At 44.8% G+C, this 20,162-nt stretch overlaps 1 protein-coding gene across 5 annotated transcripts in view; it reads right to left on the bottom strand.

Annotated features, from left to right (window-relative positions):
• iqch (IQ motif containing H) overlaps positions 1-20,162 on the bottom strand; it is a 250,122-nt gene that overhangs the window by 121,103 nt on the left and 108,857 nt on the right. For 4 of the 5 annotated variants that reach the window (XM_038813308.1, XM_038813305.1, XM_038813307.1 and 1 more), the window contains 2 exons: positions 19,727-19,902; positions 15,341-15,613 (listed from right to left, as the gene is read on the bottom strand). In XM_038813308.1, coding sequence (XP_038669236.1) covers positions 15,341-15,613; positions 19,727-19,902 — 449 coding nt within the window. The remainder of the gene's footprint in view (positions 1-15,340; positions 15,614-19,726; positions 19,903-20,162) is intronic. The other variant, XM_038813306.1, reaches the window with a different exon arrangement.

Below are 20,162 nucleotides of genomic sequence, written 5' to 3'. Positions count from 1 at the left end.
TGTACCCAAGCTGAAAATTTTCAATTCAGACAATAAATGCTCAAAATGGACTTTTCCATTGGGCAGCAAGACTGTAATGATTTTTAACACTGGGACCAAGTTTAAATCATGAACAGAATTAAAGATGTTAGAAAAAGTCCTTCATACAAAGTCTGGTGAGAAGGTAGAATTGTCAGCCACAAATGCATTGAAATAAAGTCCATACATTCTACTGAAAGGGAATGAGAATGTTGCTTGCAATATTCGGCATGGGAGCAAGCAGGGAAGTGGGATTAGAAAGGCGGCTGATTTGGAGAAATATACTGACATCAACCTGATGATGCTGAATTGCTGGTTTGATACAGGAGCATTCTATAATTTGAATAGAAAATGGGTCTATCACACAGACAAAGCATTTAAGAGCCAGTCAGAAATACAAGAAAGGAAGACATACAAAAAGCACTGAAACTGACCACTCGGCCCAACTGGTCTATGCTCCACACGAGTCTCTTCCCAACCTTTTTCGTCTGACCCTTATGGCATAATTTTCTATTCCTTTCTCCCTCATGTGCTCAGGTAGCATCCCTTCAATGTACCTATGAGGGTTAGTCTCAACGACACCACGTGGAAGCAAGTTCCACATTTCCACCATTCTTTGTGTAAAAACATACTAAGTACAGGAGACAGATGAGGTGAGATACAAGAAGAAAGGCTATCTGAAAGAGTTGTAGATAAAACACATATACAGAGATAGCAACAAAAGAAAACGTGCAAGGCATACAGAGAGTGGGGGGGGGGGGGGGGGGGGGGGGGACGACAAAATAAATAGTCGTTGCAATGAACGAATTGTAGTGGGTGGTGGCAAGGAGCGTGGCAGCTAAAATTGGGTGAGAGAGAAAGAAATAGAGGATGTTCTATCTGTAGTTAGATCTACATTACAGCAAGCTTTCACATTAACAAAGACAACAATGCACTCAGATTGACCGAGTCTGAGTTAATAGACAAAATATGTTTTAGTCACAAAAAAAAATGATACATTTTTCTCACTTGGAATTTAACTGTGATTTAAATGCAAGATGTTTAAAACAACTGGCTGTCTAGGGAGTTCACAACACCTTTAGAATAGAGGTATCTTCCTCTGCCTGCCCCCACACCCTCCAAGTTGTTCTTGATTAGTTGAGGAAGCAAGGTACTTTTTCAAATGGACCTTGGTGGTGTGGCACATGTTGTGAATATTTTGAAATTTTTCAAATATACCCTTTTGGTTATATAGATTGGGAGAAGCCATTTGCCACACTTAAACATAAACGTAACAAGACCAATTTGATGTCTGTACTCTGGAGGAAATTCAGTTACATTTAGAAAAAATTACATGGCAAATATAGAAATATGTCCGTCTATGTGTTCAAGAATTTGTAGCTCAGGGACATATTGACCAAGCTTTGCAAACAAATTGTGTTTAAACAAACAAAATAAAGATTTATGCTGTACATTAACCGTCTAAATATTGGCCAGCATGCTGAAACTGGACGAGCAAGTCTATTGCAGTGATTTCTCATCATGAAAAGGATCCTCTTTCCGCGAACTAATTTACACCACAGACTGAAGAGGTTACAAAAAAAAACTTGAACACTGAAAATATATTAAAAACGCAGACTACAAGAAATACGCAGAGCTTCAGTCAGCTCTTGATGAAAGTTCCCATTCAAAATATTAGCTTTTCTGACTCGTCCAAATGCTGACTGATATCCTGTTCATCTCCATCAGGGTCTGTTCTTATTTCCTTGGCGACTCCTTCTCTGAACACACTTCTTCCTGGAGCTCCAGATTAACTGGCTGTACTTGAATGCCTTGCCTATTGGCTTTACGCCTGGTCAGCTCTCAACAGTGGATCAGGACCATAGTTTTAAGATGTTGCGGAAAGATTGATTTGTTCCAGGAGTGATAATACAAGAAATAGGACTTGGTTATTTTATAAACAAACTTTATTGAAACAAAAGAAAACAATATTTAAACTTCAACCCTAACAATAACAAATTACATGTAGTTTCTTAACATTAACACACTAGTTCCCATTAAATAGCACTTTACATGAACATGCAGTTCTCATGCCACTTAGGCAGACAAAGGCAATACTTGCATTTAAAAACACTTTTTCTTCTGTTAGGGACATTCTTTCAGAAATTTTTTCGGAAGCCTGCTTCGGTGGCAACTTTCATAATTCTCTTGGTCGAAAGCTTTTCCCCTGTAACTTACATTGGATGGATTTGTTTGTTGTCACGTGTACCGAGGTACAGTGAAAAGTATTGTTCTGCGTACAGTTCAGGCAGATCATGAAAAGAAAATACATAGGGCAAACATAAGATACACAATGCAAATACAGAGACACAGGCATCGGGTGAAGCACACAGGAGTGTAGTACTACTCAGTGTAGAAGGTGTGTGAAGAAATCAGATCAGTCCATAAAAGAGGGTCGTTTAGGAGTCTGGTAACTGCAGGGAAGCTTTTTTTGAATCTGTCAGTGTATGTTCTCAGACTTTTGTATCTCCTGCCCAAAGGAAGAAGTTGGAAGAATGAATAAGTCGGATGGGAGGGGTCTGATTATTCTGCCCGCTTTCCCAAGGCAGAGGGAGGTGTGTAGAGTCAATGGGAGGCGGGTTCGTGTGATGGGCTGGGTGGTATTCACGACCCTGTAGTTTCTTACGGTTTTGGCCGAGCAGTTGCCAAAACAGGCTGTGATACAGCCAGATAGGATGCTTTCTATGATGCATCTGTAAAAAGGTGGTAAGAGTCAATATGGACTTGCCGAATTTCCTTAGTTTCCTGAGAAAGTACAGGCGTTGTTGTGCTTTCTTGGTCGTAGCAATGACATGGGTGACCTTTCTTGGTCGACTTCAAAGCCTTCTCCTCTAACTGTTCTGAGCAGGAATCTTTCTCTCTCTCTCTCTCCGCCCTTCCCTTCAAACAAAGGTTCTCTGCTACGGTATCCAAGCTTGAACCTGATTTGATTGTCCACTCCCATTTATACAAAAGAACAGAGCCAAGCCATTGATATGCAACTCTCCTCACATTAACAGAAAAAAGCCATCAGACTCTATAATGGGCTAATAGCTGGTCAGACAGAGTGTTTTGAAGAACAGTGGATATGATTATCCTGTGTATTCCCACTAATGAGTTTAAGTCTGACTGGGACAATATAACTCGGGCAGGTCTGAGCGTATCATTTTGACTCTGTGGTAGCAAGTTTTTTATCCCCCTCAAGTCTTTTTAACCCCTTAATTGCCTGCCACATTGGGGTCTCATTTCTGGACTCAATTTCCTAATATCTACCTCGCCTAACAGTGTGAATCTGGACGAGGAGCACTGGCAAGTCATCCAACCACAATAGCCGTCATAGCTGAGGATCTTGCCCTCGCTCAACATCCACACATGTACAAACTCAATTACCAGAAGACAACTATCTGGGTTGTAATGAAGAGTAGAAGCATTAGTTGATGTTCTTCTCTCCGATCCAGGTGCTTTGATGCCAATTATAACACCCCATCTGTGGTATCAGTTGAGATTAGGAAACACAGCACAGGGCAGGAATCAGATTGGAAATATTTTGTTTTTTGTTCCAAGGCCAGTTCACACATGTGTCTACCTCCAGTTGTCACATCACTAGTGCTGACCAACAGTACTTGGAAAAATTAAACAGGTGCAGAAATGGGAAAATGGTAGAGAAGATTAAAAGAAAAAGAAATGACCTTATAGACAATATTACAAAATTACCGTTACCATGGACACAGGGAATGCGTATTGGCATTCCCAGTTTGATTCTTGGTCTGAGAAGTTAGGCCAATCGTAGGAAGACTGCAATTAGCCCAAGTACAGGGTCCACAAGGGAAAAAAGTGGCCAGACAGACAGCTCTCAATCAGAACTAGTGATCTGTATATCTTCTGGTATGCAAAGGGTTAACAACTGCATCATAGTGTTAGACAACCACTAGACGGCAGCACTAGATTCACGTATATGAACTGAACTTAGAAGATCTTGGGTCTCTTCGGTCTTGGAGTGACTAGACAGCAGAGTGTCAGAGAGATAGCTTAGTTGGCAAGTGTAGTTAAACATAGTAATTACTTCTTCTGACTTACTTTATCATAAGTTCTAGTTCTGTAGAGTGAATGAACTCATTAGTATTCATATTCATTAAATGTTATTTGCTTTAAATTGAAGATTGGTAGTTTCATTGAAATCGAACCATCAGACCATTCTGGGAGTAAAGCAAAGAGTAACGACATATTACGATCACGTAATATAACAAGAACATTTGCTGAAATATACATATTCGCATAGGGCAGGTTCAGACTCAGGAGTGGAGGAAAAGTATTTGCTGTCCAGGCTCCGAGATGAGGTATGGTGCATCCTGTGCAAGTCTGCAAGAAGTCAACACCTGGGGTGTACAGTCCAGTGCTGTAACAGACAAAAACCTTTCAACCTGACAAAAGCAAAAATACTGCAGATACTGGAAATCTGATATAAGAACAAGAAAATACTGAAAATACCCAGCAAGTCGGGCAGCATCTGCAGAAGGGAAACTTCAGATTGGTGACTTTTCAAGGCTCTGGTGAAAAGTCATCAACCTGCAAAGTAAATTCGTTTCTCTCCAGAGATGCTACCTGACCCAATTTTTCCAGCGTTTTTGTTCTTATTCAAACTGGCACGCTGCACAATGCACCAAGTGCCAATCTGTGCGAAATGCTAATTATGATCATCATATATGCTGTAAATGAATGGGAAAACCTGGATCAAGTGAAAAACTTGCAGCACAAGTGAAACTTTGTAACACGTTACAGTAAAATAGTTTATAAGTGTGTTCAATCCCCATGTGGAAAGTGTGAACCAAAATTTACAGAATGTCACAAATGAAGAAGTCACCAACAGGGTTCCATTTTTAAAGTTTATTTTCAATTAAAGGGCAATTTAGCGTGGCCAATCCAGCTACGCTGTACATGTTTTTGGGTTGTGGGGGTGAGACCCAAGCAGATACGGGGAGAACGTGCAAACTCCACAGCGACCCGGGCCGGGACCTCAGCACCGTGAGGTAGCAGTGCTAACCACTGCGCCACCGTGCCGCCCAGGTATTCCACTTTTTGTAGCTTTTACTTTAATAAATCAGAACACATTAATTAAGAGGTAAATGCATTATCACTTTAAATAGTTGATATAACAAAGATATGTCTTATGCAACTGGAAAGATTCACATCACTCTCTGTAGACATGTGGCATTAGGTAGCTACAAAGTTCCACAATATGCTGTTCTGTATTCATGCAGGATAGTTCAGAAGTTCTCTCTGACAACAACTTTCACCTTCTGAGTTTCAAATGTACAACTACCAGCAAGACATAAGTTTACAAGTCTTCTCTCCCTCGGGTTGTGACAATCCTGTTGCAGGAGCGTTCCAGAGTTCTTTTTCAACCTACCAACCAATAATACCCGGTTCATAGTTCGGCTGTGACCTTCTGGAAAACCATCCAGCTCTTTAGTATCTCCCAGCTTTCAAGGTTTTAGACCTTTTTAGCCAGCTTAGAGTACCGCTTAAGAACTCCTGTGTCCTCTTTTGCCAATCAGAAAAACTGGTCTCTTCCTGACAGTGATTTTCTTCCTCTCCTCGCAAGAACTTTGCGTGTCTCTTTCTGTCTCTGTCCTCTTTTTATCTGCATCTGTTGGCTGATCATCTTCACACTCCTGCTTGTAGCTTTCCTTTCATGTCCTCAATTTCCATTGTGCCTGCCTTCTTAATTTCCCTTCTGTTGGTACAGCTTCCCAAATCAAAGGTCGTCACGACACGTCACCCAGTATTTCTTATCAATTCAAAAACATTACAATTGACCTAAACTCCTAAAGGTTCTTTACCATATATTCATAAAAACAATTATAGGTTCCATAGACGTTCAAAGAAATTACAAATTTTCCTTACTGTACTGCCTCTGGGTCAAAGGTTATCACAAGTAGAACACAAGTTTTCAGGTTGCAATAGTTCCCTTGCTCTCCTACCCTTTTCTTTTCTAACCTTCCTCATAAAGGCCTGGATGGAAGGTTTTGCTGTTAACTGAAAGACTCTCATGTTGATATTTTAGAGCAGCCAGTCAGGTGCAGATTGTATGGACACCGTCCGAGATGTTCAGCTCAAGTGTGCCTTGAGCAGCTCAAGCTTTTTCACATTTTCTGCAGCCGTCTAAAACGTCAGCCCAAGCAACATCGATCACCAGGCCATCTATTTTGTGCAGTAGCTTTGATCCCAATTACAATCAAATAAATAGTTTTTACCGCATCCGTCAGCAGGTTTCAAGAGGTTAAATTATAAAAGAGGTCAAACATCTAATTATAAGAGGAAGGGAAGACTAAAGATGATGAGGCATTCCACAGCTTTCAGATCAGGAAAACAATGAGTCAGATTAAAAGGCAAGGCGAGTCTTGATTTTTACACAGATGAGGGCAAGCAGGTAGAAGGTGCAACGTAGCAAAGAACTTCTTGAAATGAAAGCATTTATAATTGTGCTTTTCACAACCTCAAGTATTTTTAGAGGGTGGAACTTTCCATTCTGAAGTCTAAGTCTGGTGGCAGGCAGGAAAGTTGGCGTGATTCTGCTGGGCAGCGGGGCGGGTGAACATGTATGATTTTCTGCTTTTCAGCTCCTGAATTTATGCATTGACAAAGTGCTTGGTGAATGTTGTGGTGTGGTTGGCAGGAAGCCACGCTGCCTGGCATTAACTCATGGGTTCAAATGTCCTGGCGCTGTATTTAATTGGCACCTGAACAAACATTCATTGCAGGCCATGACCTCCGCACTAATCCTGCAAAGTCCTTGCAACCGCAGTCCACACTGGAGAAGCTGGCAGAAGTGAGAAACCACATCCCAGGACATAAGGGCCCCTGCTCATCATGTCAGCCCCGCCAGTGATGCACTCATTGTTGGGCCAATGCAGTCTTCCATGTTTACAGCCTCCTGACCTCACAGACCCTGCTGCCTCTTGCTGCTTAGACCCTTGCTTCTCCTGGCCCTTTGCCAATCTGCGGTGGGCTCTCTTTCATCCCATCTGGATGAGAGCTTTAAAAAAAAAGGCAGGGTTGCCTGTAGCCTGCGTCATCAGTGCCTCAGAGGATGTGTGAATGAATTGAAGTGATACATTAAGTGAGCATGCCCTTTACAGATTTCCCTCCATTGTCTGACCTCTGTCTAGATATTTCATCCACACTGTTGGAGGGAAGAAATGCTCAGAGTCCGTTTGCGACCGTGTGATGTTGGTAAAACTTTTATTCAGTTCAAAAATATTGTGAGCACAACAGGAGAACCAGAAGCTGCTGCTGCCTTCAGCTCGCACGAGTCTGTTCTGACTTCTCCAGGGATTTCATGCATATCTACAAGATCATTCACAGTTACAGATAAGCATTAGACGTCATCGATCAATTTCATACAATACAATCTGATCAGTAGAGATGTTTCCTGAGCCCCTTAATGGGAAACCGATATACTCATACAATGGGTTTTTACAAGTTACCTGAAATAATACCGTTAGTCCTTGTTGAGGCGTTATTGGGTTTGTATTACCTGCTCTGGATAGAACAGTGATCTCCTGCAAACAAGCTGGGGCCATAGTCTTGTGACATTGGTTTCCCGTTATTATTATAATAATGTCCTGTAAAATGATTAAATTATCCTGAGTGCAGGTTTATGGCTGATCCAAAATTTAACTCTTTGCCTACCGGTTTTTCACTCCCCATGTGCTGCTTTTCACCGAGAACATTTTAAAATTAATATATATATTATTTTCTCGCTAACACATAGCCGAGGTAAATGATATCCTGGAGGATGAGTGATGGGTGTTCCTCCCATTCATTCATGAAAGCATATGGAGACATTGCTCTTGGAGCAGAATAATGAGAGCCATTTGCAAGAAGCCTCAAGGGACACTTTTCCACTTGTATCTACTCCCCTTGAAATCCTAACAGACTTAATTCCCTTGGCAGCATGGAAAAACTAACTGCACGATTCCTCGTCAGCCATGACCATTCACCCAGGAGGATAGAGGTTTGGAGTAGAGTGGACTGCCCCCCACAGCTGTACTCCTTGGAAGGAGGCATTTCACTTCCCTCTCTTCATCCCTTCCTCTGACTGCAGCCGATGGAAAATGGCACAGAATGAGCGGCAGTCCCACACCTTGCTGGGTCTCATGTGTATGAGCCTGAAACAAACCTGCAGCAATGCAGACTTCACCATAGGCAGGAGAACACACGAGTATCTGTGATATCTAGTTGCCTCATTTTTAAACAATTCAGTTACAAGATGTGGGTGTGGTTGGCTAGGCCAGAATTTATTGGCCATCCCTAGTTGCCCTCGAGAAGGTGAAGGTTACTGCACCTGAAGGTCGCTGTAGTCCCGAGGTTGTAGGTACTTCTAGTGCTGTTGGGCAGCCACATTGCTGACCTTCAACTCAGTCCACCTGACTTCCAGCTGCACAGGGGCACCAGACAAGGATGCCCACTGTCCCCGCTGCTGTTCGCACTAGCAATCGAACCGCTAGCAATCGCGCTCAGGGCAGCAAAAAATTGGAGGGGGATCCGAAGGGGAGGTAGAGAGCACAGAATCTCACTCTATGCGGATGATCTGCTCCTCTATATCTCGGACCCACAAAGCAGCATGGACGGAATCATCGCGCTCCTGAAAGAGTTTGGAGCCTTCTCGGGCTACAAACTCAACATGAGCAAAAGTGAGATCTTCCCATTACACCCGCAAGGGGGGGGGGGGGCAGCACTAAAGGGGCTGCCGTTCAAACAAGCCCGACATAAATTCCGCTACCTGGGGATCCAAATAGCCCATGACCGGAAAGGGATCCACAAATGGAACCTCACCAGCCTGACGGAGGAAGTTAAAAAGGACCTGCAAAGATGGAACACACTCCCGCTCTCCCTCGCGGGGAGAGTTCAGACGATCAAAATGAACGTACTGCCCAGGTTCCTCTTCCTGTTTAGATCCATTCCGATCTACATCCCCAAGGCCTTCTTCAAAGCGCTGGACAAACTCATCATGGCGTTCGTATGGGGGGGTAAAAATGCTAGGATCCCAAAGAAGGTCTTACAAAAAACAAAAACCAGGGGAGGGTTAGCCCTCCCGAATCTACAATTCTACCACTGGGCAGCAACAGCCGAGCGAGTAAGGGGATGGATCCAGGAGCCAGAAGCTGAGTGGGTGCGTGCGGAGGAGGCCTCCTGCATGGGAACCTCCCTCCGGGCCCTCGCCACGGCAGCACTCCCATCCCCACCCAAAAAACACTCCAGCAGCCCAGTGGTGACAGCCACCCTCCAATCCTGGAACCAACTGCGGCAGCAACTTGGCCTGACCAAAATGTCGAACAGGGCTCCCATCTGCAACAACCATAGGTTCAAACCAGCACTGACCGACGCCACCTTCAAAAGGTGGAGGCAGGACGGGGGGACACTGACAGTCAGGGACCTATACACGGACGACAGGATCGCAACACTGGACGAACTGACAGAGAAATTTCAGCTAGCTGGGGGGAACGAGCTACGGTACCTGCAGCTCAAAAACTTCCTACGAAAGGAGACAAGGACGTACCCACAACCGCCACGACAGACACTACTGGAAGACCTACTGGACGCAAGTATCCTAGAGAAAGGGAACTGTAGTGACATGTATGACCGACTGGTAGATAGGGACGACACCGTACTGGACGCAACAAGGAGGAAATGGGAGGACGACCTGGGGATGGAGATCGGGTGGGGACTCTGGAGCGAAGCACTGCATAGGGTCAACTCCACCTCCACGTGCGCAAGGCTCAGCCTGACGCAACTAAAAGTGGTACATAGAGCCCACTTAACAAGAACCCGTATGAGTAGGTTCTTCCCGGAGGTGGAAGACAGATGTGAACGGTGCCAAAGAGGCCCGGCCAACCACGCCCACATGTTCTGGTCCTGCCCCAGACTCGTGGAGTACTGGACAGCCTTCTTCGAGGTAATGTCCAAAGTGGTGGGAGTGAGGGTGGAGCCATGCCCGATAGTGGCGGTCTTCGGGGTTTCAGAACAGCCAGATCTATTCCTGGGGAGGAGGGCGGATGCCCTTGCCTTTGCCTCCCTGATCGCCCGCCGTAGAATCCTGTTTGGCTGGCGGTCAGCAGCACCGCCCAGAGCTGCGGACTGGCTGTCCGACCTCTCGGAATCTCTCCAAATGGAGAAAATCAAATTTGCCATCCGAGGGTCGGACGACGGCTTCCACAGAACGTGGGAGCCATTCATGCGACTGTTCCGGGACCTATTTGTGGCCAATGTACAAGAGGAAGAATAGTCGGGGGAAGGTAGCGGGAGGGGGGGGGGGGCTACAGGTTCGTTACGGGGGTTCGATGGCTAGCTAAGGCCCAAAACCAAGCTAAATAAACATGTTGAGGGGGGGAGGGGGGGGGGGGGGGGGCGCAGTTACTACTACGAAGATGCTTACCTGTAAATATGTGTGTTAATTTTTGCGTGTTTGTTTTTGTTTGTTTTTTTTTTTCTCTCTCCTAACAATTTGTAATTTGTTCAATATAAAATACGAAAACTGAATAAAAACATTTATAAAAAAAAAACTCAGTCCACCTGAAAAGACCCTTGACCCATGTGACTGACTGACTGCAGGCTCTGCTTTCGTATTAGAGGTAAGCGACCGTGGCATCGTGAAGGTCGACCGGTTGGCAGAAATGGGTACCGGGAAAAGAAGTTTGAAAATCTCTAGGATACTCTCCCTCAACACTTCGTCTGACTTCGTACCCCCTTTCGAATTTAAGCCTGCCCCTGGTGTCCTACCTTCACTGCATCCTTCACCCTCTCCCCCTTCCAGCCTTCATGTAGACTTTGCTAATGGCACTCAATACGTTCTGTAAGGTCTCTAAGAAGCAGAAAACAACGGACTGGATTCTCTGTCGTGCCGTGCCAGATTTCTGTTTCACCCCGCCGGCAGGTTGCTCCGTTACCCCAGCCGTTCACTGGGGTTTCCCATTGTGGGGCAGCCCCATGCCGTCAGGAAACCCCCGGGCTGCCGGCAAAACAGAGCATTCCACCGGCGGAGAATCCAGACCAACATCTATGAACCACACGGCCATGGAAGAGGTAAAGCCTACCAACTCAACACCACTTCTATGCAGTTCATAAAACAAACCATCTAAATTCTCACTGGCAGGGAACTTATTTGGAGGGAGAAACTTATTCTTGCGAGGTGGCCTTTGAATGAACTTGCAAATGAGGTTCCCGACATTGCCGGCCTTGAAAATCGGGGGACAAAATCGCAACAGTTTACCCCACTGTCAGGAAACAGATTGTTTTTTGTTTCCTGCCAGATTAAGTGCACCCACCTGCCACTGGAGGGAAAGGAAAATTCCACCCATAGTTACTGAGAAGCAGAGTTATGAGGTGCGATTTAATGAAGGTTTTGAAGCGTGTTAGTGAGTGGAACTGCCGCGAGCTTCCCAACGCTCAATCCAGCAAGGCTGTCACTGGTATCAAATGTTAATTGGTCCACTTCATGAGGCCCCACGGGCTTCACGCTGCAAATGATGGTCCCGCCGCTGGCTGATTCACCAGGATCGCACCCGCCAGTTCCCTGCTAAACCGGTCTTGCAAAGCGACCCTCACATAGCTCACAGCTACGTCACCGAGGAGAGCAGCCCCACGGTTCAGGGATGCCAAACTGTCCAGATCGTTGGATGAGGTCGAGACCAGACGGGATGCCACGTTTCCCCCAAGGTGCACGAAGGGGCAGCCACAGGGCAGCCAGTGCCGTCTGGGAGGAAGTGGCAGTGACCGTCAGCTCAGGGAGCGTCCCCAGGAGGACCAGCACCCAGTTGCCACAAGAACATCAACGACCTCCACCAGGCTGCATGGGCGGGGTTAGCAGTGGTCCCCGCCCATCACCCCAAGGGCATGCACCAGGCACCCCCCGCCCAGCACTGTACCATGCCCCGGCCAACCCTTATCCAGCAGTGCCATCTAGGCGCTCCCCCATCACCCCTCCCATGCTCCCCATTCCCGCATCCCACCCAATACCCACCATTCACCAACCCATATCTCTACCCCCCCACAATGAAAATGTGTGCGGCTCGCGATGCCTCCTTTCAGATTCCGCAGGAGACGTTGGCCCATTGACGGGAGGGGGCACAGACAGGTGGCAGGGCGCCGGACATCAGAGTCTTTACCCACCATGAGGAATGCGACCATGAGACTGAGGGATGTCCGAGGACAGATCAGTCACCAGCATAGAGGCTGGCATATGGCGCAGAGGTGAGGATCCACCGGCCCCTGCCCAGGCGGCCTGTCACTCGCGAGTTGCTAATGTCATTCATAAAAACTCATCCCTCCCAGTGATCACATATCTGTTCTCCAGCAGGATCTCCATCGTATGGTACCAGCCCATCTGGGGTGGAACGATTTCCCCCCCACCTCCCATGAGAACACCTCAGAGGGGAGCTCCGAGGAGACCACCGTATTCGTGGTACAGCCATCATCCCCACCCTCCATCAGCGCAGACACACACACCTCGGTGGGCAACAGTAGTGGTCGGGCTTCTGGAGCACAATTCTGTTGAGCACCACACAGTTGCTGATGCACATCAGGTGGAGGCAGGAACACCCAGGTGAAACAACAGTCGGAGGTCTGCTGGATCCCAGGGCCCCGTTGGGTCCCAGTCAAATGCAGAGCCTCTGGACCAGGTTTCCTGGAGCTGGTGAAGCCTTGATATTCAGCGTGGGATGTCAGCAACACTCCAGCAGGTCCACAGCGATTGGAGGAGTTCTAGAGCCTATGGGTTCAGGAGATAGCGCTGGCAATCCATGGCACTGAGGCCAACACAGCTCGGGTGGCGGGCACAGTGGAGAGGCTGGTGCATAAAGTCAGCAGCATCAGTGGTGGTTGGAAAACAGCAAATGTGATGTCACTGTTTAAAGAAAGGAGGTAGACAAAAGGCGGGTAACTATAGCCCAGCTTAAATTCTGTTGTGGAGAAAATGCGTGAATCTATCATCAAGGAAGAAATAGCGAGACATCTGGATAGAAATTGTCCCATTGGGCAGATGCAGCATGGGTTTGTGAAAGGCAAGTCAGGTTTAAATAACTTTTTGGAATTCTTGGAGGACATTACGAGCGCGGAGGACAACGGGGAAACCAGTGAATGTGGCGTATCTGGATTTCCTGAAGGCATTCAACAAGGTAATAATAATCTTTATTATTGGCACAAGTAGGTTCACATAAACACTGCAATGAAGTTACTGTGAAAAGCCCCCAGTCGCCACACTCCGGCGCCTGTTCAGGTACACAGAGGGAGAACCTGGTGAGGGGGTGGGGAGCCCCTTGCTTATCCCTCTCTTCAGTCGCTCCGTCTGGACCTGTAAAGCCTTAATTAACTGCTGTTATGTGAGAATACCTTTGAGAAATGGGTGTTTATTACTGCAGTGATGTCAGAGAGTGGGTGGAGCTGGGCTGTCTGTTAGCTTTTTACTTTTGTTTTAGGCTGTTTGCTGCAGGGTGTGTTTTAGTTTCGTTTTCAGAGCTGGATTGCTGCAGTCACAGCCAGAAGGTGTATGGATCTCTCTCTGTAATCTAACACTGTAAATCGATCGTTTGGTGATTTAAAACTAATAACAGTAATGACTTTAACCTGATGTGCTTCTGGAAAAGGTGTTTTAAGTTGTATGGATGTTAAAAGGAAAGCTTAAAGGATTACTTAGTGCTGTAGTCGTTGGGGGTTGTATTTGAATTAATAGTTGCTAAGATGTTCACTGTATGTTTTAAAAAGGTTAACTTGAGTTCATAGAATAAACATTGTTTTGCTTTGAAAAATACTTTTCCATTTCTGCTGTACCACACCTGTAGAGTGGGCCGTGTGCTCCCCATACCACAATCTATTAAAAGTTGTGGGTCAGGTGAACTCCATAATACACTTTGGGGTTCTCTAAGCCCTGGCCCATATCACTGCAAATACTCACATTTGAAGTATCATCTTACATCACTGAATTTGTCTATATGTGTGGTTGTGGAACCCATCTCTTCACTCACCTGATGAAGGAGCTGTGCTCCAAAAGCTAGTGATTCGAAACAAACCTGTTGGACTTTAACCTGGTGCTGTAAGACTTCTTACGGTTCCCACCCCAGTCCAACACCAGCATCTCCACATCTTGGAGTAATAAGATTAGTTATCTGAAGTCAGCTTTCGTTTTGAGATCGCATGATTAATAATTCTCTTGTTCACCTAAATGAGGAGAAGCCATTGCTGGACAATGAGTGTTTAATGATGGGTGTTGACTCTTGCTTGTGACAAACAGTTTTTTTGGTTTTCCTGCACCTCTATTTGTTAAAGATTGAGCTTGCATCTTGGGTGCGGGGTGGGGGGGGGGGGGGGGGGGGGGGGGAAGAGGTGCTATTGATTTTGGAGTTTTGGTAAATACACAGGAACTGTAAATTCCACAAGTGTTTTGGTCCCTCGCACGCTTATTTAAGGGAAAGCACCCCACTAACGATAATTTACATCTGAAATAATATTCTGCAAACCTATTCAGGCAGAGGTTAATCCTTTGCCTGTGCAGAAATCACACAAGGTTACTGGATTTTAGGCCGTCATTTTTAATGCACATTGTCCACTTTTTAAAGCCAATTTCAAAGTGTGTACGTTGACTGAAGTCCATATCTCGAAAGTTAGGAATATGATATCCTTACTGGGCATGATTGTGTTCTCAGTGGAGGTGGAAAATCTTCCCAATAAAGTTTTCACATTGATTGACGAATGGGTAGATTCCAAAAACATATTTGGATTTGATTTGTTACATGTATCGAGGTACAGTGAAAAGTATTGTTCTGCGCATAATCCAGACAAATCGTTCCGTACACAAAAAAACATAGGGCATAGGATAAATACACAATGTAAATACATAGATACAGACATTGGTTGAAGCATACGGAGTAAGATTCCTGGAATAGGATTCTTCCCGGAAATGTGAAGTAAACCAAACAGATTAATTGGTAGCAGTGAGATCAGGTGGCAAATGTGATTCAAAGCTATTTGAAATGCAGCCTAATATGAAAAAAACTATTTACTTGCCGAGGCATAACAAGGTACACGTCTCCAAAATCTGGATCTCATTGCCTTACCAGTGATGGCCAGCCATAACATTCTCCCTCGCAAAGGAGAAAGGATATGCATCACCCAACACATGATATACATATGCACATATCCATCATGAACAGTACATGGAACACATTCTATCAACAACATAAGCCAGCAACAAAAATCAGGTTGATTATGTGAAGGAACATACTCTATTACATTGTCGGAATTGACATACCTGCTGAAGGCTGTATATATCATATTCTCCGGGTGGCATTGGCACACAAGCACTTGCAAAGATTCTTTTGCTTCCAGACTTGGTGCTGTAAAGATGGGCCACTTCCGGTTCTGGGCCTAGAATTGGTACATTTAGCATATCTGCAACAGCTAAGTCATCCTGGTGTAGCAGCCCACCAACGATGTATGCAGCCTTGCCTTCGATAAGATTTTTTATTCGCTTTATTGTCTTGGGACTGTATTTCAGATGAGTGGCCAGGCACAAGTGGTGGTTCTGCGAATAGTCACATTACTCTTGTTAGACTGTGTCCTTTTCTGCTCCCAAGGCCTAATTTATTATGCTGTACACAACAAATACATTATTAATAGTGGACCAGGTTGTGACCAGAGCTATAGTTTAGCAGTTTAAATTGATAAAAGCCACCAGTGTGGAGACTCAAAACAGTTCCATAATCCTTCACATTTTTAGTGCATCGTAAATGGGTTCCTTGGGAATTCAACTAATTACTACACATCTGTATTTATTTGATCCACGTGGAATTATCCTTCTGTCGCTTGAAAAGATGCTGGCAGCCTTCAATAACAGTGATTTATCTAAACGACAGTTGTGGCACAGTTTAAGACGAAAGCTTGGAGAAAATCAATACAAATAACTAACAAAAAATGCATCAGCTGGATTGCAGTGACATTAAAAAACACACACAGTTCTACAGGTTCCCAGTCTGTAACAAATTCCTTCTCACAGTACGTGCTGTGCAGTTTATTAATCTTCCCAGTGAATTTTCACATACTAGGAGATTGTGGCATAGGAAATCCTTTTGATGCAAAGTTTAAAGCTGTTAAACGATTATCAGTGTTCTCCGCAGTGAGACCTATGCAAAAGATTTGTTAAAAAAGAAAATGGGGTGTTTTTCTGAAAGCCATGGGTAAAGATACTCACTCCCTGGCCTAGCACTGAACCATACAGTCTGAACACAAATTTGGAATTTAAGCCAGTTGATATTGAAATAGACTCAGTATTCCTGGACTAGGGAAGAAAAAAAAAGTGAAAAATAAAATTCAGTCGTTTCTTGCTCCTGATCGCAAACCACCAATTCATGCTCCAACGAATTACCCTGCGTGGAATTACGGTAAAGATGGTGAATTTTGATTGCGATGCCTCCTCTGCTTCAATATCGAGAAAATTCATGGTCTATGACCACACATGAAGAATCATCGTTTAATTCATGGCCCGTATGGGCTACAATCTTGTACAGTGTTTGAAATAAGTAAACTCAAGAAGGTAAAAGGGCTCCAACTAGTGGTTTATTAATACAGAAGTCAGTTTGTGTACTCACTCAGTGGGAAGTCTAAATAAATTTTTTTTTTTTAAATTCAGAGTACCCAATTCTTTTTTTCTCCACCAATTAAGGTGCATTTTAGCATGGCCAATTCACCTACTCTGCACATATTTTTGGGTTGTGGGGGCGAGACCCATGCAGGCATGGGGAGAATGTGCCAACTCCAAACGGACAGTGACCCGAGGACAGGATCGAACCCGGGTCCTCGGCATCTTGAGGCAGCAGTGCTAACCACTGCGCCACAATAAATTCATTAATGGATCTGATCCGTTACAATTTTTGAAATTGTCAGATGCATTTAAGGGCAGGGGCAATATAGCAGTTAAAGAGGCAGGATTTGTCAACGCCCTCGGACAAACATATTACCAAAGTTAAGGGGACTTATCACAGCAAGCCAACGATGAAATGGGAAGCTCTGCCACTGCCAGTCATAAGAAGCCAATGACCTCTGATAGGGGTCGCACCACATCAAGTGGCAAAGTACGACCCCACAATCAAAATCACCGGCACAGGTGTTATTTCATAAGCAAAAATAAAAGTTTGGTTAATTTTCTTTTAAATATTGCAACTGTCAATCCAATGTACATTTTACAGCTCTGTTCTCATTTTGTAATTGTAACAAAATGTGTTTTTCCTTTAAAGTTTGCATTCTTTTAAGCCTATTTTCCTCCCTAAAGACACATTTACTGCAACAATGCGATAAGACCACTGCCAAACCTGCCGAGAACTTCCAAAATTTTCGGTTTTTATTTCATCCACAATATTTTGCGTTTATGACAAGAGCTTTGTCGTACATAATAATAATCTTTATTGTCACAAGTAGGCTTACATTAACACTGCAATGGCATTCTGTGAAAATCCCCTAGTCGGCACGCTTCGGCACCTGTTCAGGTACACACGTCAGAATGTCCAATTCACCTAACAAGCACGTCTTTCAGGACTTGTGGGAGGAAACCTGAGCACCCGGAGGAAATGCATGCGGACACGGGGAGAACGTGCAGACTCTGCACAGACAGTGACCCAAGCGGGAATCGAACTTGGGACCCTTGTGAAGTAACAGTGCTAACCAGGCTAGTGAGTGGACCGCACGAGTGGCCAAATCACGTCCGTGGGCTGAGTGAAATTGGACATTTTCATTAACCATGACCCCATGAAGAAGATTTAATACACTCCAAATATTTCATAACCAGTTACAGAAGATGCGTAAATAAACATTTTAATAGAACTATCAACTTCAAATGGTAACAGGAAATGTAATATTTCCGCTTACATTATTGATGTGATTTCTGGTTGGACTGGTCCTCCACACAAGTTTTCTTTGATTAGGACTCAGCAATGTGCGGACGTTTCACAATTCAGCACATTACGTTGGACAGAACCCAGTGGAAAGTCTGCCCTTTCAAGGGGCCAGGGTCACACCCTCAGGGGAGCCTCATCGGGGACAGGGTATGTTGAGGGGCGGGGCGAGAGACAAGCTGATGTTTGTGGTGGTAGTGATCACAGAGCATTTCCAGCTCAGGCCCTGCCCCACTGGTAACGGCATAAAACACATCACCTGATTTTTTTCTCGAAAAGAGGCTCAGGATCTAGACTAAAAGAGCGACCAGCCGGGTTTCAGTCAGAGCCTGACATTCTGAAAAAATAGGGGAAAATTCCACCCAGGATCTCTAATGGTGCAGTGCACCCTCTGTACTGCACTGGAATGTCAGCCTTGACTTTTATACTCATTTGTATGCCTGGAGTAGCACCTAAACATGGAAAGGCAAGTGTGGAGTGGGAAGAATTGGATTGCATTTTGAAAAACGCTGTTCCCATTCAATGGATAGAATGGCCTCTTTCTGTCCTGAATTATTTTATAATTTTAATCATGAATTATTGCTAAGCCAGAAGCTTTTTCCAAGCTACACGAACATACGAAATAGGAGCAGAAGTCGGCCATTCGGCTCCTTGAGTCTGCTCCGTCATTCAATGAGATCGGTTTGTGTTTCGAATTCCACATTCCCAGCTACCGCCGATAACCTTTAATTCCTTTGCCTAACAGGAATCGACCTATCTCCACCTTAATGGCACCCTGGCGCTTCTTGTGCCACCAGGGCACCCTGGCATTACCAGCCTGTCAGTATCATCTGGGTGTCTGCCGGGCACGGCCAAGGTGGCACTCAGGCTGGCAGAGGCATTGCCAGTGTGCCAGGCCGAGAAGCTGCCAAGCTGGCATTGTTCCACACGGTGGTGATTGGGCCCTTATAGTTGGGGGTTGGCATCAGGAGCTTGAGAGATCGGGACGCCATCTCTCACTGCACTGAGTGAGCTCATCGATGCAGAAAACGGGGCTCAGTGCAGCCTCGGGCTCGCATACCCCGTTGAGGTCCCAATTGTTAGATAGTGAGCGCTGGGAAACACACGGCTAAACATGTTTGCTTTGGGACTCTGTTCAGATCGGTCCTTATGTATATTCCTTTCTATGCCCTGGATTACTTTCCTGTATTTCTCCACTCCATACATTACAAATTTATTTTCCTTCCTGCATCATTTTACAGACCATTTTCCTGTGATAAAAAAATATTAATTTTTGTACTAGCCTCAATATATCAAGGATGCGGGTAAGAGGAATCATGCAAACATTTACATGTGGGCGATTGGCAACCCATTTTTAGTTCACAAATATATTGAAGATAGTACAGTAAATCGATCCTTTTGATGCCATTGTGGTGGGATGGGAGTTGCAGATCCTAACCATACCACTATGAGGAGGCAAATTCTACGTCAAGAGTACTGATGGAGAATTACTCTCACATATAGTTAAAGAGTGCCATTGATATCATCCTTAGAGGAGAATATTCACTTGGGAATGATGCTTATTGTGGAGTGACCAAAGGAAGAGGAAATGGAAGAAAAGTGTCATCCTTCAAAGAAAAGAAAATCCAGAATAATTGGTTAGTGTGTACATAAATACAATAGTCAAAGTTTTATTTAGTAAACCCTGATTTTTGCTCTAATTTATACTCCCTTCATTTACCAAGCTTTATGAAGATAGTGGAGAAACTTACAGGAAAATGGCTTACTGTCTCGGGGGTCATGACTTTGAGACGATCTCCCATGTCCACCACCTTCTCGGGTATCCCTGTTTTGACAGCTTCTTGCAACCCAAGTAGTTTCATGTAGTATTGGGTCACATCTTCACCAATCCAAAGTGGGCAAATATAGATAACACTGATATGGTCATCTGGGGAGAAACAAAATATGCCATAGACCATTCTCCTTGTAAAACAAATCACCGATCACAGTGCAAAAAAAGAAATCTTCTGACAAGTGGGAGAGCTTCTTTCATAAATGTACAACATTTATATCTGCTGTTTTGTGGCAGTTCCACTGGGTTCCAAGTGGAGTTCTGCCAAAGCTTCCACAGATATGTAGCGCTAATTTCTCTTTATATAATCCCTACAGTGCAGAAGTAGGCCACTAGGCCCATCGAGACTGCACCGA

The sequence above is a fragment of the Scyliorhinus canicula genome, chromosome 12 (assembly GCF_902713615.1).
Source record: "Scyliorhinus canicula chromosome 12, sScyCan1.1, whole genome shotgun sequence".
NCBI classification, from domain to species: domain Eukaryota; kingdom Metazoa; phylum Chordata; class Chondrichthyes; order Carcharhiniformes; family Scyliorhinidae; genus Scyliorhinus; species Scyliorhinus canicula.
Note: the sequence above shows the minus strand (reverse complement) of the source record. Positions and strands in the feature narration are given on the sequence as shown.